General features: G+C 41.6%; 1 protein-coding gene across 1 annotated transcript in view; it reads left to right on the top strand.

The window, feature by feature from the left end:
* PPP3CA (protein phosphatase 3 catalytic subunit alpha) overlaps positions 1-13,114 on the top strand; it is a 191,729-nt gene extending 178,615 nt beyond the window's left edge. The window contains exons 11-14 of the mRNA XM_017822245.1: positions 2,046-2,130; positions 5,367-5,464; positions 8,127-8,156; positions 11,371-13,114. Coding sequence (XP_017677734.1) covers positions 2,046-2,130; positions 5,367-5,464; positions 8,127-8,156; positions 11,371-11,564 — 407 coding nt within the window. The 3' untranslated portion in view covers positions 11,565-13,114. The remainder of the gene's footprint in view (positions 1-2,045; positions 2,131-5,366; positions 5,465-8,126; positions 8,157-11,370) is intronic.
* Positions 13,115-25,695: the final 12,581 nt, after the last annotated feature.

The raw sequence follows: 25,695 nt of genomic DNA, 5'->3' as shown, positions 1-25,695 counted from the left end.
AAGTTCCCAGTGCAGTGATGGGCATAAAGCTGCCATAGAAGAAGTAATATAGAGTGTTACATAACCATTAGCATAATACAATTTAATTCATTGTCTATTTTCACCCAAAATCAAATCTCCTTGAGGCATACACCAGACTTATCCATCCTCCCACATTACCCACCAAGTGCACCCAGATCCTTTGAAATTCAAGCACAGGAATAAAAAAAAGGTACCTCCTTTTCACCTCTTCTGAAGTGCCAGGTATCAGCCAGGCCACCTGGTCATCTGCTGATGACAACGAAGCAATGCTTGCATTTCCAGTGGTAATCTCAGACAGTTGAAAGTTTAATTGTAATTGGGAAATCTCCAATGGGAAAGGTGACAGTGCCTGATAGAAGGGACATCAGCAGAGGTGTGTGGAGAAAACTGAAACTGTGAGAGTTACTGCACAGCAGATCTCATAGTTGGCAGTGTTGGACCTCTCCAGCGCTGCCCAGAGCAGCTGGCACCTCATGAAGGAGGAGGAGGAGAAGGAGGAGCAGTGTGTGAAACTGATGCTTCTGAAGCAGATGGGGCTTTTGCCATTGAGTTCAGCAGAGCCTGTGTTTTCTTACAAGCCCTTTCAGCTGAGGTCAGTTTGCCCTCCTAATACAGCAAAGGAGAGTCTGCAGAGCAAGGACCCATGGCTCTGTCTCCAGCAGCTTTCCACTTCTTGCATCCATCACCTGTGTTCAGCAGTGCTTTACTCCCATGCCTGGTGCCTGCAGGCAACTGTATCCCTGCTGCCAATCCCTGGGGCTGTCCCCTCTGCTGCCATAACTGCCCTCCTCATTTTTACCCCTTTCTGATAGTTTAGCTTCTGTCATGGGCTCTACTTTATAAAATTGATCAGTTTGCTAGGATTTGAAAGTAACCATTTTAATTTTTGTCCTTGAATTCTAGAGTAGCAAAGAAGCAAGTGTTATTGTGATGTGTAGGGGTTTTTGGGTTGTGCTCTGGAACTTCTGAGGCAGGAGTTGTCAGGCAGCAGCTGTACAAGTCAAGGTTACCTGTCCTTCAGAAACCTTTGGGAGAAATTTTCATGATGTATGTGATTATGATTGTGATAATTAAATGAAGCTGATCTTCTGAATATAACAGGGCATTTTCTTAGGGACCTGGAGGGTCCTTATTAAAAGAAATTCCTTGTTGTGATAAATGAGTACTATTCGCTTTTCCCATTCAGGTGGTTCTCTCTTGGATGTACAGATTTTGATGATACCCAAGTAACAAGTACACCTGCAAACTCAGCTGAACTGTAGTCTGTGTTGCATCCTACTTTTTTCTTTTTTTTTTTTTTTTAAGGCAGAGTATTATGTGAATTTACAATTTTCAAAGTAATTGTAATTTTGAGCAGGCCATAGGAGTGATGAGAAGGAAGTTGCTCTGTGGAATTCCATTACCCACTGCCAACCAACACAATCCCAACCATTTCATGCTGTTTTCAGGACTCTGCCTTTAGGTTTTATTACCTTTTAAAAACTTTTTAACTAGGCATAGGAAAACTCTCAATGGACTTTCCTGGCTTTAAGCTTAACCCAATTTGTTTGGGGCTTGGGGGGTTTTTTGTTTGGTTGGTTGTTGCCTGGGATATTTTGTGTGTGGTTGTTTTTGTTTTTTTTAATTGAGACATGATTTTTTCCCTACTTAAAATGATTAGATTATTAAATAGATTTTAAGTCCGTTGTTGTTTAACTTTTCTTTTTCACTTTTCTTATGGTTTGGGCACAGTTCATGTTGCATATCTTTTTGGCATTTCGACTGTTTTCTAAGAAGCTTGTTTACATAGGGTATGGTGTCTGAAAACATTTTTGAAATGGAAAATTACATTGATGAAAAAACATGCAGTTTTAAAAAAGGATCAAAAGTGATCAGTCTTGAACTGTAAATAAAAAAATGTTTTCAGTTTTGACTACAAATGTGGCTTTGTTTGGCAAACTGTAACATTGATATGATGTTTCTTGTATTTAGAGTGATTAATTGTTTACAAATCCCTATAACTGTTTTTAATATGTTTTCCATAGGAGCAACAGCTGCTGCTCGAAAGGAGGTTATAAGGAACAAGATACGAGCAATAGGAAAAATGGCTAGAGTTTTCTCAGTGTTAAGGTAATGTTTTGTGCTGTTTCAGATTTTTTTAATGTTAAGGGACATCTTTGAATGGTTACTTAGAACACTCAGCTGTTAATCAAACAGCAGATTTGCTATTTTAGTATACCACCCATCTGAGTTTTGCTGTAACCTTTTAGAGATTGTTTTATTTATACAATACTGCTATTTATTATGGCTCTGAATAGTTTTCTTCCTCAGGGCTTTTGCTGAATGGAAAACAGACAAACAAAAGACATCAGCAAAAAGAATTGCAATTACCTTTTTCTTTTTAAATTGCTCATCAGGTGTGCTAATTATCTTTTAGTCACTCTGAGGCAAGAGTTAAACATGGAGAAAGGGTATGTTACTCATCACCTCTCGTTAAAAAAGAAGCCAACTGTCCCACTTTGTCACCCACAGATGTTGCTATAGCCACGAGTAAAGATGACTAAATATGAAAGCATTAGGGTCATTTAACTAGAAATCCAGGAAGTCGCTGTGCAGGCAACAGCAGCTTGTTGCTTTGGGCTTCACTCCCCCAAACACATGAACATGAGTAACTAATTGCTATCCAATGTTTAGAACACTCTGTTTGATGTCTCTGAGCAGAAGAGAAAACATGCTGTACTGTGCTGAAGTCTAAATATGGAAAATACAGTTCAGCAGAGGGATTTTTTTCCTCAGGAAACTGTATATTGCTCTGCTGTAGTCAGTTTATGGTTATTATGGTTATTGGAAAATCAAGGGAGTTCTAAAAAATTTATTGGTGTGATTGTGTGACTGATGTAAGGAGAATAAATAAAATAGTTACTTGAAGAATATACTCCTAACTTTAGAGGAAACTCTCAAACTTGCTTGGTTTGAAACTCTCCTGCAGCATGCAAGCAGTGGGCTTTGCGTGGACACTGCAGTTTGTCCATGCCTCACAGATTGCAACAGGATATCTCTAAATAGCATACTCAGATGGAGGACTTCCCCAAAGTGTTACATGTGAATTACTAGTGATGCACAAGCTACTTCAAAATGTGCCCATAAAAAAAAAGTTGGCATTATTCCTTTTCCCTAAACAAGACGAGGGAGCAATCAAATGTTTCCACCTGCTCCTCTGTACCAAGTCTGGCAGAGAGCCTGGTGCTGACATTGCCACCACCTTCATAAAACAGCACAATTATTTTTTTGTGATGATAGTGGAGCAAACAAAGTTTGGAAACCTGGCTTTCTCTCCCATAACCTTCAACCACAGCTTCTGGATCTGTTGTATTTTGTTGTGGAGCACCTTTTGAAATATAACATTATTTCAACAGAAATGGGAACTTTAATAAGCAGAAGCATCTGAAATTGGATGCTCAGCTGATATATTTGGGGTTTTATAACTTGCAGATGATTGACATCACCTATATGTCAAATACTTTTTCAAAGGAATCTATGAGGCAGAAGCTTTTTAATGGTTTCAAGAATGGAAGAAGGGTACAGAATAATTCTTGCGTGTGTTCTGTCTAAAGTGACATGTGATGCATAAGCATCATATCTTAGGGGTTTATCACAGTTTGAAACTTTGAGCCCTCTTTAATTATTTATATTATTATATATATAATAGAATATAATTATAATATTATATATAATTAATGAATATCAACATTTTAAGGCACTGATGAAAATCAGTCTTAATATTTCCCTGAGAAGGGTGGTTAAAATATTTAATCAGTCTATTACCCTTCTTTTTAAATGTAAATAGAGAGGAAACTGAGATTAGCTCAGTAGTTTAGAACATGGTGCTAATAACACCAAAGTCATGAGTTTGATCCCCATATGGGCCATTCACTCAAGAGTTGGACTCAATGATCCTTGTGGGTCCCTTCCAACTCAGAAGATTCTGTGATTCTGTGACATCAAATAGAAATAAAGGAACACCGAAGGCTAAAAAATCTCAGAATCTGTGATACAGAGCTTTCTTGTGCATATGCAGTTTAAAGATAATAAAAATTCTGTGAATAAACTTATCCAATGAGGGTAAAGCTAAAAGTCCCATTGCAGTTCAATTTAAAAAAAAAAGAGAGTGATGAAATAAACTGAATAATCAAGAGAAAGCAAAAACTTTGGCGTGCAATTCTTGATGATGAAAATACTGTGTTAATTCTGAAAATATGTCGCTGTTTCGTTAGTTCTAATTGCTTGGGAAACTTGCAAGGGAAATGGTCACAATTTGATTTTGACTATTAACACAAAGAAAAGTGAGCAAAAGGAGAATTATTTTCAAACTAAAAATAGAACTTGAAGAGTATATATAGTAGGTAAATAAGAGTTTGAAATATGTGAGTAATTCAGGGCACATAGGTCTAAAGAAAATTGTAAGTAGTAGAATTGCTGAGAGACAGTTTTTCTAGACAAAACCACATTATCCTCAAGTGAATGTGGAACTAAATTCTGTCTTTGTGTTTGCTTCCTCCAGCTTAATGTCATTATATACTTCAAAGTAAAGCACTTCAAAATAGGTTTCTCTTAAGGAATTGGGGTCAATTTTGCTGCTGAGAAAGTATGTCATTACAGGCAGCATTACAGTCCTTGTAGAAAGCTGTACTTAAAGGCTTGTCTGGATAGAGCTGTTGTATTCCTCTTGCCATGTATTAAAAACTGTATGTATTTGAAACCAGCAAAACATATTTAGGTTTCCTAAAACAATCTTCTTGAATCCAGTATTATTTTTCGCATACAAAACTATTAAGATCACTACTAGCAAGGGTGAAAGTGCTTATTAATTTTAATGAACTTTTAGCTGCCTTTCTTTAAGTGGTGATCATCAGTAAATAATGCGCCTGGTTGCTAGTGTAGACAAGAGCAAAACAAAATTTAAGTTGATTTTGGACCACACAGTGTAAGATGCTTAAATGTATTGTTGGCAAGAACTGATCCTGTTGGTCCTTCTCTCAGGTTTGTGGGTTTGCATATATATTGTTTCATAGATGCAGATTATAGTGTTAAGTATAATGGGAGTCTGTGTGTGGTGTGATGCAAAGGTTAACCACGTACACAGCACTGAGAGGAACTGCACTGGTGCTGATGTTACCACCCAATTCAGTCTATCTTGGTAAGGAGATTAGAAATAACCAAATCATTGTAGGTTATGGCACATGGGTTAGGGCATGTGTAGCTCAAGGTGTCTAAAGCATGTTCCATATTTTTTAAAAAAAGGAAGTTGTTTACTTTTGTTGTGTTTTTCTTTTTTTCTTTCCTTTTTTTCTTTTTAACTTTCACAGAGAAGAGAGTGAGAGTGTGCTGACGCTGAAAGGTCTGACTCCAACAGGAATGCTGCCCAGTGGTGTGCTCTCTGGAGGAAAACAAACACTGCAAAGCGGTAAGCCTGTTTGCCTTTGTGTCTTGTTACATATGAAGAAACCAATTGGTTTTCAACTGCAGAACCTAAGAAAAGTAACGGCAGCTGTCCGAACAGAATAAAACAGGCGGTTTGTTGTGCTGGAGCATTTGAGAGCAGTTCATGTAAGGCCATTTCTCAGGACTTATTATGTACCACTGATTTCCAGGGAAAGGGGTGGGGGAGAGTCCCTGAAAGTCAGCTGTTCAGAAGAGTGGGTCAGGACTGCATGTGAAGTGCGCTCTCTCCACAGTCAGCAACATCTTTTGGGTTGTTTTTTTAAGAACAAACTTTGATACATGGAATAATGAAGGTTCAGATTAGATAATGACACTCAAACTCCTATTTTATCTGATTTGTTCTTCCTCACAGAGAATCACCAATGGAAAATAGCTCTAGAATTAGATTTTCTCTCCTAACAATTCTAAGTGACAGCATGAGAACAATTTCTCTCTGATTTAAGCCCAAGTGAAGGAAGGCTCTTACAAACACCGTGTTTGCCTTGTATGCAAACAAAATACAGATTGTCAGTTTTATACCAGGTGCTTCTTGTATTGTAGGAAATTGGTAAGTCTGTAGTAGAGCTGCCTTTGATTCCTTTTGGAACAATGAGCTGCAAAATATTTCATTTACTCCTGCAAGCTCTCCTTTTTTTTCTGTGTGTACTGCTGCAGAATATATTGCAGGCACACTAAAAGGTCTCTCATATATTGAGGTTCTGTTGGCAGTAGATGTAAGAAATAGAAATGCTTTATAACCCTGACACAGTCTCAGCCTCTTGTTTTCCTGTTTCCTTCCTGGAGCATTCTTTCTCTGTAATTTTTCCATTTACTGTCTCTTTTACCCAGAAGATTCAGGTATACAGTGGTAAACCTTCTTTTCCCTGTTTTTCCCTTCCCTTTTTTCTTGTTGATGACTTGTGTGTTACGGACATAGTAACGTTCTGCTTTGAAAATGCTGCAATATGATTTCACAGGATGCCTTTCTTAATGGGTTTGTTGTCTTTACCTAGACTTTTCTCCATATAGTTGCTTTACGTTTGTCAGAAAATTTGGTCCAAGGAAACTGCTATTGTTGCCCTGGCAAAATACTAGGAATAGAAATGAACTTGAGAAAATTGCCAAAAGTTCTTGCTACGATGGCTAAAAGGAAAATCTCCTCATACTGCAGTATTCTGGCTGAGTAAAACATTACTATACACAAGCTTCTACATTAGTTAACACGTAGTACCCCATTCACCAAATACTCTGAAGTTCACATAGTTTCTGTTAAGCACACATATTACCATATGTATTAACAGAAAATATGAGTAGTATGTTCTGTTGTGGAAGTATACATTTTAATCGTCTTTTTTTTCTAATGTGTCAGTGCTGGTTTGGATCTGGTTATTCATTCTGATTTCTCATCCTAGTTATCGTGTTTCTGTTTCTTTACGTTTGCATTGTTTTCATTTCCTGATTTTTGCCATCTCTCTTGCTCTGCAGCTTGAGAGGCATAGGCTTACCTTAGTGCATGCGGGTTAGATCCTCTCATTTCCCCATGCAGCAAGATAATAGTATAGATATTTTAGAATTTATCTCAATCCATATTTAACATCTTAACTACAAAAAAAAAAAATTGGGATTTTATGTAGGTGAAAATAAGACAAAAAAGAAGAGAGGAATTCCTAAAAACTTGACTTCTGGAGCTATTCTCAAAATCAGAGAAATTCTTGAAAATCAAAATTTCTTTTAAAATATTTGCTATATTGGATTGCATTTGATGATTTGCATCAGCTTCTAAATCTCTGACTGTAAAAAAAAAAATTCATACCAAAGCTGATGGGTAAGATTCAAATGAAATTATGTCTTTAAGAACAATGAATGGTTTCAGAACTGTGGTAACATGGTATTCCATAACACTGCAACAACCTCCCGGTTACAAACTTTGCTCTCTCAGACCAGGCTTTGCAATTCTGGGGGTCCAACAGCTTTCAATCTTATGTCTACATCCATTGATTTAAATAAAATACTAGAAGAATGCTGTTTTCAGAGACTGGGTTGACAAAAAGAGAGCTTACATATGGAGCAGACTGGGCAAGGTTGCAAGCAGAGGCAGAGCTTTCTGAGCAAACTGTCCCATGCTGTGGGGAGGTTTCTTTTAGTCAGGGGAGATAAAAAAAATAATTCTGTATGTGGGGCTCTTTTGCCTTGTACTGGTAGCTAATACTTTTCAGGCTGATTTTGTAAGTGGTATGAATTTTGCGTGATGGCTTTATGCCATTTTTTGTTCTCTTTTGACAGGGCAAATCAAACTGCTCTTATTCAGAGCTGGGAGAATTACATAATGACCTTTTCAGGTCAGATGTGCAATATGGAAGACATTTACATTTTGTAGTTCTTTTGAGTCAAAAGAAAACTACTCAAATGTGTCTTTAAGAACTTTTAGCTTGTGAAACTTCTGCTTTAAAACAAACTCTAGCTTAATTCAATCTGCAAATTATTGTTTTTGTGTAAGCATTTCTCTGTGTGTCTGTTTTGCCAAAATCCAGCACTTACAGTAACATTAGTGTTGTAGCTCCTTTGCTATTCACTGACTTGTTCTTAGAGTTAAAATCCTCTGCTCATTTTTCTCATTCGTTTTGCTACCCCTTTCTTCTCTTCAGCTACTGTTGAGGCTATTGAGGCTGATGAAGGTAAATTGGCCAGTCCCCTTTCTGTTGGTGCCACAACAGATAAGGGCTCTGCTGGGTGTATTCATTTTGCTGTAGCTTGTACAGATTGTGTGGGTGTTGGGCTAACAATTGTGGCTCGGTATTAACCAAAATGTAATTGCTTTAAAGGGGAAAATGTTTTTTGGTTTTTCTTTCTGTTGCTGCTGTTGAGATTTTTTTCTTTCTGAAAGTTACAATAACATTGGAGTTGCTGTATGTTGAAGGAAGCACTGAATAATGCCACAGGAGGAGATCAGGGAACTTGGATTTCAAGGGACATAACACGGCAGCAGATCATAAATGCTTTGTGACACATAGCTCAAAAGCTGTGCGCTGGAGACTGACTCTTGTCTCTGCCTCAAACTATCCTCAGCGATCTCTAGTCTAGGAAAACACACAGCTTTTTATAAATATTCTCTCTTTTTGTTGATTTTGTTTCTTTTCCCCTTTTTCTATTTTTTTGCCTCAGTTTGTTTCCTTTCTTTTAGATAACTAGTAAAGAAATTTTATTGGTCTTTTGTTATAGTTCAGCATGTTTCTGTTTCTCTTTAAAAGTAAACCAACATGAGACATTTGTCTGCAAGATGTCTGCTTCCTCTGGTAGTGGCAGTTTACACACTGGATATTTACATTAGAGCAACCATTAACACAGGCACCATTTTAGCTACAAATATAAAGTGACTGGCTGCCTTGGAAGATTTCTGAGCATTCAGTGTTGAAAACTATGGTGTTTTGTTGACAGACCTCTAGTTTAACCCTCAAGCAATTTTTAATGCTACACTTAAAATCTAAGTAACTATGTATTGCAAAGGAGATGCACAATATTCGTTCAGCATTATAAAGTTTTGGAAGAAGAATTTTCAGAATTCCCCTTTAAAACAAAATTCTTCAGTTGTATTTTGTTCTTGCCCCTCTCAAATTTTCTGTGGGTATTTTTTTTTTTTAGTTAATTTAAAAAAAAAATCTGATGATTGCTGTCCGTTGGTAAGATGTGCCCTTTTGGCCAGTGGAATTTGTTTTTGAATTTTGTGAAGCAGTGAATAAAATTACAGAACAAACAAGTAAGAGAAAATACAACTGCTTTCTAAATAGCAGTGAGTAAGCTGCTATTTATGTTGGAATTACCTATTCCTATCGGCAATCTCTAATCTGCAGTGTGCATTCTTGTTGACAGTTTGGCTGTTTTCTGTGATTTTCTGTGACTATGTGTTGTGTTTTAGTATATTCTCAATGTAACCTGCTAATACTCATTGTCTGACCAGCAACTACAGCAGAGCACCTTCCTTAGTGTTACAGATGATAACGTGTCTACTTGAAATACAATTGATTGAACGTGCCCCCATGCTAGCAATATGCACCCCTCAAGTTAATCCTTCAAGACTTGCCATCCTTGCTAGTGGGACACCTTCACCATAGTTGCAACGACTTGTCTGCATAGATGAAGCTTCTGAGGGGGAAAAAGTTTCACCCTTTACCAGTTGTCCCTCTGCAGTTTGATTCAGGGCCCAGTAACACCAACTGGGCAGTGCTGCTGTCAAGCTCCAGGACACAGCAAGTGTTTTGGCTTCGATGCCGAAAGCCATCCATTAAACTATTGCTTCAAGGGATTGGCTTGGGTACTTGTTAGACATCTTAATTTTTGTGGTAGAGGATAAAGTAAGAACAAATAACAACCCAAAACCTTAAGAAAACTCAATCTAGGGCCTGTTCTGTTTTCACTGCTCCATCCCTACTCGCTTGACTAATTACCATTATGTTTTTATTGTGTTCCTGAGTTGAAGTATAATACATGTTAAAAACCATGCACTTCACAAAGTTCCAATATAACATTTGTGAAACTGGCTAAAGAACTGAATCCTGAGGCAAACGGGATCTATCAATTTTCATAGGAATGGTTGGCAAAACTATCAACGTGAAAATGCTTTTTTTACTCTCCCCAAAATGCAAGGAGTGGTAGATTGGTACCAGGGATGTTTTGGAGTTTTGGATGTGTTCGCTTTTTTTTAACAGAATTTGCCAGCTTGTCCAAAATCAGGACAGCATATTGGAAGGAGAGCAGGAGTACTTTGAGGTAAAGAGAAGATAAAAGGGGAGAAGGAATATTGAATTTAATCTTTGAAACTCCCCTACCATTTTCTCTCCAGGGAGTTTACAGTTTCCTGGTACTAACACACCATTTCTGCTCTATGGCATGTTATGATAGAGGCATAGCAGAAATGCCACTTCTGGAAGTGCAGTGTGTTTGACTTGGTGCAGACAAGAGAAAAATACACAGAAGGCTATGACAAAATAACTTGCTGTTTGCCTACAGTGCTTTTTTCTCTTTTGCTTTAAATCTAAAGATGTTCAACACTTCAATTAAAGAGAGAATAAAATTAAATAAAAATCACTCTATGAATGCATTCCCCAGCCTGTGGCTCCTTTCTGAGGTTGGTGTGGCCTCACCAATGTCGCTGCTGAAGGGCAGATCAAAAGTCCTCAGGATCAGTTGGAACTTTGGTCTTTTGTCAGTGCGTTTCCAAAGCTAAACTGTAAGAATGTACCAAAATGACAATATCCCGGGTCCATGTTGCACAGTGTTACTGCTGTTTGACTCAACCTGCTCTCTAGAAGTGCAGGAATGTGTCAGGGAGGGTAACTGCCCTGAGCATTCAACAAGCAGCTCACCTGCACTGAGAACCTGTTGTAGGGTCACCCCAGATCTCCTATACCTTTAATGTATATCCCACAAACTGGCCTCACCATGTCATCACCATCTGTAACTAGCCAGCACTTTTTCCCTGATTTTTGAAAGTCAGGTGGGAGTTTTGGCTCGTGAAAGGGTGTAAGGACAAGGCACAATGTCCTTAAGGCTGTGATGACAACAAATGCTACCTCACAGCTCATGGCTGTGCCCTAAGCATGGTTCCTAATTGCAAACTGTAGTTTCATGTCAGCATCTTAGCGCTCTAAGCTGAACCCCAGTGGACAGCAAAGTATTGGAAGTTGATGGTGTTGAAAAAAATAGTTGTGTTTCAAGAGACGGTGGTGGTTAACACCCAGCTCTTTCTGAGCACGGTAAGGAGTCGGTCGTGTTGTCAGATCTTCTCATTGCCGCCTTCACAAAGAAGGACTTTCACACTTGTTGCTAAATTGGGGAAAAAGCTGCCGAGAGTTTTACCTTGCTAATTTTACTTTTTAATAATCCTTTATTTAGCTATCAAAGGATTTTCACCCCAGCATAAGATCACTAGCTTCGAAGAGGCCAAAGGCTTAGATCGAATTAATGAGCGAATGCCTCCGCGCAGAGATGTGCCATCCGATGCCAACCTTAACTCCATCAACAAGGCAATCTCCACAGAGACTAATGGCACGGACAGCAACGGCAGTAATAGCAGCAATATTCAGTGACCACTGTCCGGGAGGGGGGTTGAGCTGCAGGGCGCGATGGGGTTGCTGCACATCGGCAGTGGGATGTTCTTGCCTCTGATAATAGCTTACTTGCTCTGGGGGCCAGGTGTTGGATTCAGTTTACAAAAATCATCTACGAAGAGATCGTCAACTTTAATTTGGTGGGAGGGGGGGTGGGGGAGAGACACCTCCTTTGGATATGCCTTTAAATGCTTGTAGAAAAATGAAAGCTCATGCTGGTATATATTGCAAAGTTAGGGGAATGAACATGTTTTCCTACTGCATTGGGAACGTCTAGATATGTTACTGAAAGGCCTTTTATTATGTTACTGGACATGAAAACTTTGTTTAATTTCTTACTAACTATTGTACGTTTACAGTTGCAGCACTCAACATCAACATCGAAACATTTTTAACAAAATGTACAAACTAAATAAGGACTATTTATTGATAATGTTTTGCTACTCTTGTCAGACAATGGCTATGAAATAAATTAGGCAGTCTTTAAAAATATAGAGAAAAAAAGAAAAAAAAAGAATGTTGGAAATTTGTTTAAAATGCCAAAAAAAAGAGAGAGAGAGTGAGAGAGAGAGCGAGAGCGACAGTTTAATTTTGTACAGATTATGCTTACCTCAGGTTTCTTTAGTGTGCTTCAATGCCCTTCTTTAAATATAACACTTATCTTACTAATTTGGCAGCAATTATCTTTTTCTTTGTTTAAAAAAAAACTGGAATAATAACATTTATCTTTTTTTTGCTGTTTATATTTAGGGGGGTTTGGTTTGGGAGGTTTTCTGGGGGTTTTTTTGGTAAATCAAGTCTTGGTTGTGGCTTGCTGAATTTAAATATTTATGAGTGGTGCATTTTTAAGTATAGTGAACAAGACACCATATTAAGTGCAGTGAAAAGCATCTATATTCTGTAAAAATCTGCCTATGCATGTTTTTTAAGAAAAAATGGCTGTATAGGCCTGTATGGGACTGTAATGCGCTTAGTGGTCTGACTTATACTGGAAATGTATGTATACTGGCGTACTTTATATTCTCTAAAAAAAAATGCTTAATGCCTTTGAAATTTTGTAATCAAAAAAAAGCTTTGAAAAATCTAAGGGGGAGAGTATTCTTAAAGTTTTTAACATAAGCTTGTCAGTGCACATATAGATGGGTAGCATGTTTAGCAAACCTTGTGAAATTTAAATAAGTTTGTAGTTACATGTGAAATTCTAAATGCATGATAACTGTTAATGTCATAATGGTTTAGTCATTTTGTTCTGTTTTGTCATGTGCCACAAAATGTGTAATTTTTTCACTTTTTTCCCTTTGTATATCAGTTACGGGTTTCAACTGGTTCATTCTCAAAAAGAAAAGGAAACAAAACAAAACAGTCCATTGATATTTTTTAACAATTGTATAAGTGCCCAAGTAATTCACTACAGCCTACAGCCTTGCCTTTGTAATTTGACTTCGAAATGTTGGCAATCAAAGCATGCACTTGTAACAATGAAAGAAGCATTTTATATTACTACTCAATAAAAATGTGCATGAACTTAAGCACTCTTCCTTTCTTGCTGTCTCAGTCACCGTGCCTGTGCACACAGGCACCATGCGTTTGTGTGCTTCTTCTCTCTTTTGCTTTGGACAGGAGAAGACTGTCGGGGTAAGAGAAGAATGACTTGTTTCACATCTCAAGGTCAGTTCTTTACTAAGAAAAACGTTCGTTTATTACCCAGCTGTTTAGGCTACTGAATGTCTGCAGTCTTCCCCTAAGTTCTGATTAGGAAGTTGGGTTTTCACTAAAATGGGTATGGGATGTAACCCATGAACACAGAGAAAACATGTGCCCTCTGTGTGCTTTTGCCTTATCTGGAGTGTTTGAAAAGACCAGTTAGTATCATTTACAATGTACCTTTAAGGGGAAAAAAAAATCAACAATTTTGGATTTCAAGTGCTCTCTTTTAGTAGAGGTGAACTGTCAAACTGTCTGCTTTCTCATTTTCTCCCTAATGTGCTCAGCATTCTTCCACAGTCCATTATCCTGTGAAGAACTGATGGACAATGCCAAATGGTGCAATGATGTGGGTATTGCTTTAGTCCTCCTTTCAGGTACCATTATTAAATATAAGCTCAGTGCCTGCTTTCTTATATTTTTCCCACTTTAGCTCTTGCTAATTGTGACAGGTGGCAAAAATAAAGAGTATTCATAATATCTGGGACTAGGAAGCTGGATCCATTTCAGATTTAACTTCTCATTTCAGACTGTGTAGAGATATAGCACAAGGGAGAGACACACAGAGTCTTAACTGTTCATCTGCTCAGTGAAGCTGTTCATCTGACTAATGGGCATGGTCTCTGCAGAAAGGAATGGTGGCAGTTTGCGTGACTGCTTTCCTTGCCCGTTCAGCCCTGTGTACGTGCTCACTAAAGAGCCGTAGGTTACCTCAGGTAAGTTTTCCTGTGGGGATGTCTGAGCCAGCGCTCAGCAGGCACCCTGTGCAGCACAGAGCAGCACCGTGGGGCAGTACAGCAGCGTGTGTTGTCTGCTTTCATTTGAGTTGGGCCCTGGCAGTTGCACAAACCAATCTGACAGTAAGAAAGGGGCTTTTCTGCTCAGTAGTGACAGTGTGGCATAGGCCTTTCAGTTGGTATGCTTAATGCAAAAGCTCCGTGCTACAAATCAGAGGTGGGTTTGCAAATGCCTGCTGTAATTGCCAAAGAGCTTATGGATAAGCAAGGTAGTCCAGGATGAGTAATCCATTAGGAAATGTACAGTGTCTGGTCACAAAGGAGATTTTTATAGCTCAGAAGAATGAAAAATATTCTGAGCACGCAAAGTTGCAGTGTGTCCTGGGTGTCCAGATAAGATGGCCTGGCTGTCTTCTGGAGCGAGCCCCACTGTCCTACCATGGGGCAGTTTCTGGACTGGCTCCAGGGGATGGTCTGAGCTATACTCAAATGTTCCCAAAAGGACAAAAAAAATTTCCAAAGGTTATCTCTTTTCAGGGCATCCAGTCTCTTGCAAGTGTTCTTCTTTTTCCTGATGCAGAAGGAGCTGTAGATGAATTTGAAGAAAAAGCCCTGGTGCCACTGAAGGCTGAGATTTGGATTTCATGGCCTGACTCAGTGACGTGTCATGCACTGGACTGTGTCTCCCAGTACAGGTTTCTTCCTTCTTATCAGATGTGCTGCCTTAATGCCAAAGATATCATTAGTGCCCACATGAAGATTTACTGTATTTTTTTAACCACTTTAATCGCACTGTCTAAGGTAGTGTGTTAGATACATGTATTATGTTTTATGCACTATCATAATTTTTCTTTTCAACAGCTGTTAAGCATGGAGTGTATTAGCTCTTAGCGTACGTTTTCTGAAGAAGACAACATTCAGATTTTGTCCAGGGTTTCCCCCAGAATTGCAGTAGGTTTAGCCCTGCTTAACCTATTGCCAGTATTGCCAACTGTTGGGAATGTGTGTAAATTCTTTCAGCAGTTTCTTAGATGGCCTTTTTTATTGCCAGAGGAGGACCTTGTGGAGCCTCTATTGAAGTATGGTTATAACTTGGATTTCTCCTGAGAACCTGGCCAGCAAAATTGAAAAAACAGAAAATAGGGCTAAAAACAGGCAACAAAAGATGCTGCTTGTTAGTACAGTCCTGATCTCTGTCCTCTCTAGCTTTAGTTTTTAGTTGAAGTGGCATTCAGAGTGTAAAAAACCATGAAAATTTAGGGACACTTCATAGATTCAAACTGAATTTACAATTTTAGTCCTTAGAAATCAGTTCCTCTTCTTTTTTTCAAGATACTGTTGCTCAGATTAGTCAGATCCATGAATCTTCCCACTTCTTTCACAAAGAGAGGGATGTGAGAATCAGCTATTCCAAGCGTTAAAAAACCACAAGCACCAAAACAACCTTTGGAAAATAGTTTACGGATTGCTTTCTTAGTTGCTTTTGGAATTATGTTTGTTCCCCCTAAAAATAGCTATTTTGGGCATGCAAAAGAGTGAACTTTCTTGTTCTTCCGTGATTTTGGAAAAAATATATCTGTTCACATGTTTTCATATGTAAATGTTCATACTTGTAGCCACCTTTGTGGGGGTCACAAAAAGGATGAGTTTGCTGGAGCTAGAAGTAAGGACTGGGTTTTGAGTCTTGCTGAGCTGACTTTGCAGTATCAAACCTGGTAAGCATTATAGAATACATGTTTCGTGAGGCTCTGGGGATTTTTTACATTTTTTAAATAACTTGAGAACAGTTTCAGTTCTACATGCGACACCAGGTTTCATCAAGCTGACAGATAGCTGTGTGCTCTGGGCAGTATTCTGCCACAGCAGATGATTGCAAAGGGAAGGGGCTGCCTTGGCTCTGTCATCCCTATCAGAAGTTTGGTTTTGGTAAAGTAACTTGGCAAAGAATGTGCTAAAGGACTAATTTTGCCACTAGTGGGAAGCCTGCAGGCGTGGTGACAGACGTGACAGTGTCTGCTCCTTTGTGGAGTCCCACTAGTGGCCATCCCTTGTTGCTCTGGAGTTTCCCAAGGCCCCCTCTCCCTTTTGGGCAGAGCTTGGTATGGTTGGTTGCTGGAGCTTGAATCTGGGCACCCAGTCGGTCAATCCTTACAGCAGCAAGACTAGAGCGAGAGGTGGTTGTTTCATATTTTAGCCATTACATTCCTAAGGCAGTTGATGTAGACAACCATGCTGTGATCGAGCAAGCCAATTTCTCTCCAACATTTGGGTGTTTTAATAATCTCTTTTGCTTTAAATGAGCAGTTGAACACTGTGACCTGGACTAATTTCCCAGAGCTTTATGCCAGAGGAGCATGTTATGTTATAGAATTGAGACTCACTGAGGCCAGCAGGCATCGCTGGGATCAGCTCCTACAACCCAGCAGCTCATGCAGGGTCAGCTGGAGCAGGTTGCTGGGGGCCACGTACAGTCAGGTTTTGAGTATCTGCAAGGGTGAAGACTCAGCAAGCTCTCTGGGAAACCTGTACCAGTGCTTGACACTCTTACAGTAAAAAAGATTTTTTTCTTACATTTTAAAATGTGCTGTATTTCAGTTTGTGCCTAATGCCTCTTATCCTCTTACCAGGCCTCACCAAGAAGAGCCTAGTTTCTTCCTTTTTGCTCCCCCCATCAAGTATTTATATGCCTTTTCTCTAGGCTGAGCAGTTCCAACTCTCCTCATAGGTCAGATATTCCAGTCCCTTAATCACTTTCCTGGTTCTTTGGTGAACTCGCTCCATTATGTCCATGTCTGTCTTGTGCTGGTGAGCCCAGACCTGGGCACAGCTGTCCAGGTGTGTCTCACCAGTGCTGAGTAGAGGGAGGGAAAAGTTAAATTACTTGCTCTGGTTTCCTGTATGTGCCCTTAAATTTCTACAACATATACCGATGCCAGTAATTTAAGGCAAGTGGCATTTCTGGCATTTTAACTCGAAGAGATGGGAGGAATACCTCAGAAAAGTGGAAGAAGCAGAAGTACGTTGCATGTGCAGAGCTGAGATGCAGATCCAGGAAGGTAAGCGAAAATTAATACATCACCAGACTGAGAGGACAGAGAAAGATTGGCATAACATTTGTTGCCATATTTGGTAATAAATTTGACTGCCAAATTATCCAGGTAAGTATCAATTGCAAGAGGGAGGACCCCTTTCACTCTGTCCTCTCCTGTGTCCCACCTGCTGCTGATCCTTCAGAAGATGAAGTCATCAAAAAAGTCTGACCAATTTTGTACAGAGGGAAGTAGTCCCTCCTTGCATTCAGCTGGCAAGTGGCTGAAGCCCTGAAGCATGTGATTTGTATAAAGTCATTATCGTAGTGCAGATCTGCACATTATCAGGATATCACATAAATGAGAGATCTTGTGCCTCCCTGGGGAGGGAGAAGTAGCCTTCTGAGGAGGTTGCCTGAGGAGAAGGTAATTTGTTTATCTGTCACTTGGTGGTTTATTGGTTTCAAATAAGCTTTGCACTCAGACTGCATTTTTCTAAAATGAGAAGAAAGCACACTGAAGGAAATATGGGGCTGATGCTGTGGCTGAGCTTAAGCAAGGCTGCAGAGCTGATGGATTGAGGAAGCCCTGCAGCTGTGGACCAGGGTGCCAGAGAAAGGAAAGGAATGAGGAGTGGAGCTGGCAGAAGAGAATGGTGTATTTACTTCATTCCTTTCTCAAGGTAGATGGCAGAGGAGATGGTGGTAGCAGTGCTACACCGCAAGTCTGAGATGATGAGGTACAGAAGCTGTACCAAGCTGTCAAGGCTTTGGGAGGCCATGACAGAAACTAGGCTGATAAAATTCACCTTAGACTAGATGTGCAATTAAAAATTGTGGTAGAGTTCAGGCTGTGAGCTGAAGGTGGTCATGCATAAAAGGAGAGCGTGCAATGGCATGGGAAATGAAGTTTTGGAGGGCAGACCCTGCGACAAGGAACAGGCTGGGACTCACAGCCCTGGCAGAGGAAGAAGCACGGATTGCAGGATTGAGTGCCATATTACATGCTGAAGAGTTGAATCAGTTCAGCTTAAATGCAAGGACGCCTGTTACTAAGGAGTTTGGACCTGATACAAGGGAGTTTCCATGAACTCAGCTGGCATGGCTGGTCAAAGCCTGGGCTCTCTGTAGGATAAGAGGTCAGGAATTAAAAGAACCTTAAATCTCAACTAGCCTTGTAAGGTAGGGCTTGCAACTAGCTAGGCAATGGATGTCTCTAACACAGAATAAGAAAAAGCTAACAAGGAATGGAAAAATGGCCTGTTAACCAAGTAAGTTGGGGATGGCCAGTAGAGTCTAGGAATACAGTGAAAACCAACACTAGTCCAGCTAAGTTACCTTTGCTGATCATGGTTAAAAAGCAGCAGAAAACTTTTCCAGACACTTGAATAGAAAAAGCAGGGTTAAATAAGTGGAAAATGATGCAATGAGGATAAGGGAGAGATTTAAAGTATTGGCTAAAGGACTGTGGAAGGAAAGCCAAGAATGAGATTTAGGGTATGGAAACAAGAACTACAGGAGTCAAGACAGAAGCAAATTACGAGTTTAAAGCACTTATTCCAGGAAAATGGAATAGTTTCCTTCCAAGTCACAACAGAAAATACTGCATTTGCTTGTCAAATAGCAGTGCTCTTTAACAGCTCTCTGAATGGGTGGTATATTTTGACAATACACTTGGAGAATATGTGAGTACAGAAGGAGCATATATATAATAAGGAGCAACCACAGGGCCATTGGTCTGAGCATAATCATATGCAAAGATTTAAATCTTGAAGGAACTACTGACCAAAATGGGTGTGAGAGGGGCTGTTTCTACAGCTGTGGCAAACAGAAATAAGCTATGAATGTTAGGAACGTGTACATGAAAGGTAAAGTGGAAAGGAGCCAGATGAAGGGAAGATCACAGCTGTCAATGTTGGGAGAGGAAGTTCTGGATGGCGAAAAGGTTCCTCAGGTGTAGCAGATAGAAATTTAGCAAAGCAGTAAATGTTTCTGGAATTTTAAGTTGTTTCACACTTCATTTTGCATCTGTCTCTCAATCCACCAACTTTCCATGGGATACTATGATTACTGGGAGGGATCATGATTACTGGGGAAGATCACTTCTGGAGGGAACTCTTTCCATGTTTCTCCACCTGTTCTGAATTTTCTTCCCCTCTTGTCCCTTTTCTCTCCCTTGTTCTTTTGCTTTATCACACCCACTGTTGTGCTATTGGTTCCTCTTCCCAGATCCCCTGGCACTGCCAGCTGCCTGCTGGGCAGACAAACACCACTGCCAGCCCTGGTTTGCGGCACCCATCTCCAGGTGTGGAGAAGGTATGGAGCAGCAGAGTCCCCAGAGAAGCCTGACTGCTCCAGGATCACACCTCCTTGTGACCTCGGGAGTGTCCTTACCTCAGTTCTCCATGCAGCTGCGATTACCCCCACACTGATTGGAGCTAGAAGCCCACATTTCTGGGCAGCTGCTATTCAGAAAAAAACAGAATAAAACCTAATGAATTCCACGGAGACTGGCCCCAAGTACAGGAGCATCACCAGCAGACTGCTGGCTTGAGCTTCTTGTTCCTATTAACAGACTCAGGAGTGTTCCTTGTGAATAGGTGGTGTTAGGAAAATACTGATATTTGTGGGGAAAGGGTGACTTAGCAGGAAAATAAATAATTTTTTTTTCCCTTAGGAGCTGAGGAAATAATATTGCTAACAGAAGTTTTTACACATCTAGTGAAAAGCACTGATATTGCTGCAGAAGTAGGTTGGCATGAATAAGTGATAGTACTGATCCTTGCTGAGGAGCTGGTGGGGAAAACAGAGGGATCAGCTCTGGATAGTGGGAGAAGTGGGGCTTCTGGTCATTTCTGCCTCTGCAGGGCTGTTTTAGTTACAGTGGAGAAAGAAATAATGGTCGTTTTTCCCTTCACTATCTTCCAGCAAAGTTTTTCTTGGCCCTTTCACCCCTACAGCTTTTTCTTATAAGGAGTGATTCATGTGTGTGCTTGCATATGGAAATAGATTTGCAAGACTTGCCAAACAACGCACCTCCTAAGAGCACAGCTGGGTGCTGACATGGCAGTGTTTCCCTCAGTCCAGAAAGTTAAATCCAGAAATAACCTCCCATCTCTAACAGCTCGATGACTCATGCAAGCTTTGGAGGGGGTGCAGGGATTCCCATCCCCAGAAAGTCCCACAGCTGCTGCCAGGGGGCTCAGGGAGGGCTCAGATGCCAGGGAAGCAGCTCCTGTCAGAGCCCACACCAGGAGATGCCATCCAGCCCACCAAGTCAGAGCAAATTGCTTCTGGGGGGGCCAAGAGTTCTACACCCAAAGGGGTATAAAAGCAGGCATGCCCTGGCTCAGGTTCCCTTGGGATGTGTGTCTCCAGCTTCCTGAAAGGGAATGGGGAGAATGATGTCAGTACTCGTGGTCCTGATTCACCCAGCTTCCCAGCCACAATTCCCACTGTGACTGGCTGGCAGCTCCTAAACTACATGTCTTCTGCTAAACCATGGAAGCCATCATGTGGCTTGTCTGAAACTCAAGAGGTTCATCCTTGTGAATGAATACCCCTGGGGTGGTCTTCTATAATGAGTGAAAATATGTGCTATGATATCTAGTGGAAGGTGTCAGGCCATTCTGTGATTCTGTGATCTACAGTGAATTATTCTATTAAGATATAAATAGCCGTTAAGATAAAGATATCCATGCAGTAGCTACAGAGTACAGAGTTATTCTGCACTGCCTGGAATTTCTTCCTGGGTTGGTCTTTGGCATCTTTGCTCCTGTGCCAGTCCTAGAGTATGAAGATTTAAATAAAACTATCTATGGAGCTACTTTACTTTTTCCTCTTCTTATGGATTGTGCTTTTATTGTTGTTTTTAAACACAGTTAACCCAACTTAACCTTTGTACTTAGTGCATCAAAATTACTCCTAGCTCCTCATGGCTTCATCAGGAGTGTGAATGTAGCGTCAGCACAGGCTCTGCCTCCAAGGAGACATATAGATAGAAATATAGAGAGATATATATATGCTAACTAGCATGGGTATTTTGGGGAGGGAATATGATCTTTTTTCAGCATTTAGATTGCCTTGTTATCACACAGGCATCAAGAGACATGATATAAAAGTGGGACATTGCCACTTCTGCCTTATTTTCCCCCTCCCTGTCTGCATGTCTAATCTGGCCCTTCCTCCAGGTGTCTTCACTGCCCTTTCCTAGAAAGACCAAGCAACTTTCTACCCACTCTCTGGGAAAGCTGAAGCACGGAGATGACTCAGTGATGGCTTAAAGCCTCTCAGCCTGTGTGTAACAACAGCACCAACACCAAGAGCACCTGCAGCCTGTCCCTGCTGCTGGCACTGGTGGGTGCAAATCCCACAGCTACAGGTCCAAGAGGACTGGGGCTGGGAGGGATAACTGCAGCTCACTAAGCCAAAATTTCTCAGGAATCAGAGCACAACCCAGCAAACAGCACTTTTGAGCTGAAAAGTGTGTGCCTGGGTAACATTATTGTTATTTTTCTTACTGTTCCTGGCATAGCAGCCTTTCCTGTCCACACCACACTTCCTTCAGCTGAAGCAGGAGGCTGGAGTGACCCTGTATACATGAGGATGTGCTTTGGAGGAGCCAAAACCAGCAGCCAGGGTAGGAGCTTGCCTGCTTGGAGCACACTGCACATATTTGCAGGAAACCTGAACCTCTGGGAGCTCAGCAGGGCTGCTCGGTCAGCATCACATCAGGATGGATGAGAGCACATCAGGATTCACATCAGGATGATGAGAGCCCATGTGTTATGGTGAAAATGTTTATGCAGTCCAGCAAACTTTGCCAAAGCATTCTTAGGAGAAGAGAGAGATACAGCACGGAGCAGCGGGACAAAAGGATATCTGGCCTACTTAAGAGCTGGAAGGGAGTTTTAGGTAATATCATTAACTGTGTAATGTTTTTTTTTTTTTAGTGAAGCTTGTGGAGGAAAATCTTTGTATCTAATGGAATAACTGTCATTATTTCCTGGCTTTTAAATATTTCCAGTTTCCTACAGTATCACATGTGCTGGAGAGGTATCAGGGATTGCCTGTTTGCAAGGGCATTGAAAGGCCAAGGCTCAGGGAATGGAAGGAAATAAGAGAGGAATGAGAAAAAGTATGATTTTAATAGCAGAAAATGCATTTTTTTTCCAAAACGCCTTTTTTTATTATCAAAAAGATTAATTAAGGATAAAAATCCCTGAAATATGGATCATTTGAAAGAGATCAGCTGGGAATGAAGCTTTAGCAAAATTGTCAAAAGACTAAACACATCATTTATCTCTGCGACACAGCTGAGGTGCAACAAAAAATGCATTCTGCTGAGCACTGAAAAGTAAATTAAGTTATGCTTGTGTGAGCATTTGCACATCATTGGAATAAAACCCTGGGGGTTTGTAATTGGATTGGGTACTAAACTCTTTGAGATGGCTGTTGCAGGATGGGCTTGCCTGGTGCAGTCAGTGGATTGCAGTGAGTACACTGGATACACCCATAATGGCTGCCAGGAACCAAGGGTTGCGATGGCTTGAAAATCATGGTCCCTGGAAGGGTTCAAAAGCTGTGTGGATGTGGCACTTGGGAACGTGGCTTAGCAGTGAATACCAAGTTGTGCTGGGTTAGCAGTTGGACTCAATGATCTTAGAGGTCTTTTCCAACCTTAATGATTTCTGCTGGTCCCCCAGACTTCCAGGTCTTCAGTGAGGTCCTTTTCCTCCTCAAAAGCTGCCACCACCCCTAGTGACATGCAGGGTGGTTGGTGGCTGTGCAGCTGCCTGATGCCTCCCACAGCCCTCTCCCCTTTCCTTCCTGGAAAGCTGTGATTTTGCAGAGTGTAGCTCAGAGCAACAAAGGCTTGCAAAGTCAGGGGGTCCCTGTGAACACCTTCCCTGAAATGAATTACTAGGAAGAGAGAGGGGACAGTAATTCCTTTCTCCTCTTCCTTTTTTTCACACCAGACGATTTGTTCGAACAAATAGCAAAAATATTCAGAAAGGCTAAACTATTTACAGTCACAGCCCGTAGCCCTGCTCCGTGGTGAGAAGCAACATGGCCCCCAGTAACAAGCTCGTGGTGTCGTCACCCTCTGCCATGCAAGGTTTGGAGCATAGGGACCTGTGCATCCCTACCTATGTTTAAGCAAAACTCGTTGCCATGGTGACAGCAGGGCTTTCTAAATACGGCCTGTGGTGCCCAAAATCGCGTGGGTGGTAACTGCTGAGGTGTGTGCAGGGTCCCTGTCGACACTAGAAACCTGCTGATGGGGCTCACCAGGGGAGAAAGCGTTTATGCTGGTGGGGGAATGAACCCCTGAACTGATGGTGGTGTTAATTATGGGTTGCTGATTTTTATCTTCTGCAGCGCCCTGTGTGCTCCCCAGGATGTGCAGGCTGGCTCTGGGACCCTGTGCAGCAGCTGATAAGAGGCTGGAGTGGATTTATCTTACAAGTGCAGGGAGGGATTTGCAGCGTTTTTACTCCTGGACGTGGCAGGGTTCCTTGCTTAAAGCGACATCGCTATTCCCGTGCTTATCTGTGTGGGGCTGCACGGAGGTAGGGTGAGATTACACCTGATACAATTATCAGTCTTGTAATTACACACAACAGCCCCAGACACCCTCTTGGGTTTGCCATGCAAATGTAGTAAGAGTCAGGCACGGGAGTATTACGGGCTAAGGAAACCTGTGTTTGCCAGACCTTTTCCTGCACCCTTCAGCGAGAACTGTGGTGTGAAATGCAGCAATGTGTGTGAAACTGAAGGGCTGGCTGTGCATGTGTCCATCAACCTCTGCAAGGCACTATTCCAGTAAAGAGAGGCAGGAGGTTCACATGCTTGCATCCCAGTGGTGCCTATCTCTCCCAAGCACAGGGGCAGCATTTGCTCACAGGAGGTGAGAGCTTTTCCGTGCTGTCTGCCCATCTGCACAGCTTTCATGCTGAGCTAGGGCTTGTTGGAGCAGTAGGACGTTGAGTCCACAGTGCCCCCAGCTCCCTACGGCAGCCTGGGCTTTCCCAGCTCTGGTCCTGGCTGTGCCATGCCAGGAGCCTCATGAGGATCACGCACCCACTTCGCCCCATCAGTCTGCTCCAGCATTCCCAAAAAGAGTTTGGTTTCAATGAGAATTAGGAAAATAATTAGAACCTTTTGTTCCTAATGCTGCAAATCATAGGAGGAAAAAAAAAAAGAAAGATGGAAAAACCTTATTCTGAACTAGTTGGTGAGACCCCCCCCTCTTCAGTGTGGGCAGCTTCTGGGCTCCCCCCACAACTGATTTCAGAGCAAGGCTCCTCACAGTGTGGGGCAGGATATGGGGGTCTGGCCCCCACTGACAAAAAGTTCCTCTCAGATTTTTGAGCCAGCAAGGCTGCTCAGCAGGAGCAGGAGCTCAAGCTGTGGGATGAGATGGAGACGGAGCATGTAGGGAGGGGGTGTGAGGTGAGGGTTCCCCCTGGCCTCACAGCAGAAGAAGGGAATACAGCAGAGGTCACAACTTCTGCTTGAACTGTCTCCCAGAACTTCACAGCCTCTTGGAGCAGTCAAAACCTTCCTAATACGGATTTCCTGAAAAATGACAAATAACTCTGAGGTATGAGGCATGGAGAGAAAAAAGGGCAAGGAGTGAGAAATATGATGCTGCAAAATTTCCAGAAGCCATTGCAGCTAATACATAACAAACCTAAAAGCAAAGGCAGAGAGGGAGAGAGGAAGAGTGTGGGGCAGCCCTTCAATGGGCAGCTGCTTGCTAGAAAAACAGGAGAGGAAAGGGGGGCAGGGCACACCAGTTTTACAGATAAAAAACCCCATATACATAGAGAGAGGCCAGCAACAGGAATTATTCGGATGCTATAAGGCCATCGGGGACATCCCCCCGTGGCAAACTGCTCCTGGACAGGACTGATGGCTTCTGTGCTGGCTCTGGTCTCCAGGTTGGTCCAAGGCACTTGGCCAAGTGTGGCACGTGGGGCTGGGGCTGAGCTGTAGCTGGTAGCATCCAAGGGGGCAGAAAAGAATTTGGTGAGAATCAGGGAGGGAGCCTGGAGGTTGGGAATCACACATCATCCTCGTTTCCATTTCACAATGGAGGCGAGGAGGTGTCTTTTGGAGCTTGGAGGTGGTTGTACTTTTTAAGTACTGAGTGAAATGTGAAAAATAAAATTGTTCCCTGTCCTACACCCTCAGAATGATTTATGTTGGTATGTAATCCTACTCGTGTTTCCCTGCCCACTGCGTTCTGGGTTTTCTTTGTGCTTTTGGAAGCAGTGGGAAAGCAGCACACTGCTAATTACAACCCAGGGCTGTTTGGACACAGAACTGGGGAGGGAGGTGAAGAGAAGTAAATAAATAAATAAATGAAAAGTCCCATTGTCACCTGCGAATATGGGTCCGTTCTTTGCAAAGCCCACCAACGTGTTTCCAGGGAGATGGGAAGTTCTTCTTAGCAATTTGTTGAAGTCTGACTGGCTCATGGTTTGACTGGTGGCAATATTTGGGCTCCACCATTTGCACGGCTGAGACAAGCTAAAATGTGTTGGCCTCAGGGGTCTTACTGCTGTGCTTTTCTGGGGACATCTACATGGCAAAGGCGGTGCGTCCACCCCAGCCCTGTGGGGACACTGGGTGG

Source organism: Lepidothrix coronata, unplaced genomic scaffold (genome assembly GCF_001604755.1).
Source record: "Lepidothrix coronata isolate B3197 unplaced genomic scaffold, Lepidothrix_coronata-1.0 Scaffold96, whole genome shotgun sequence".
Taxonomy (NCBI): Eukaryota; Metazoa; Chordata; class Aves; order Passeriformes; family Pipridae; genus Lepidothrix; species Lepidothrix coronata.
This window is presented reverse-complemented; position numbering and strand designations above follow the sequence as displayed.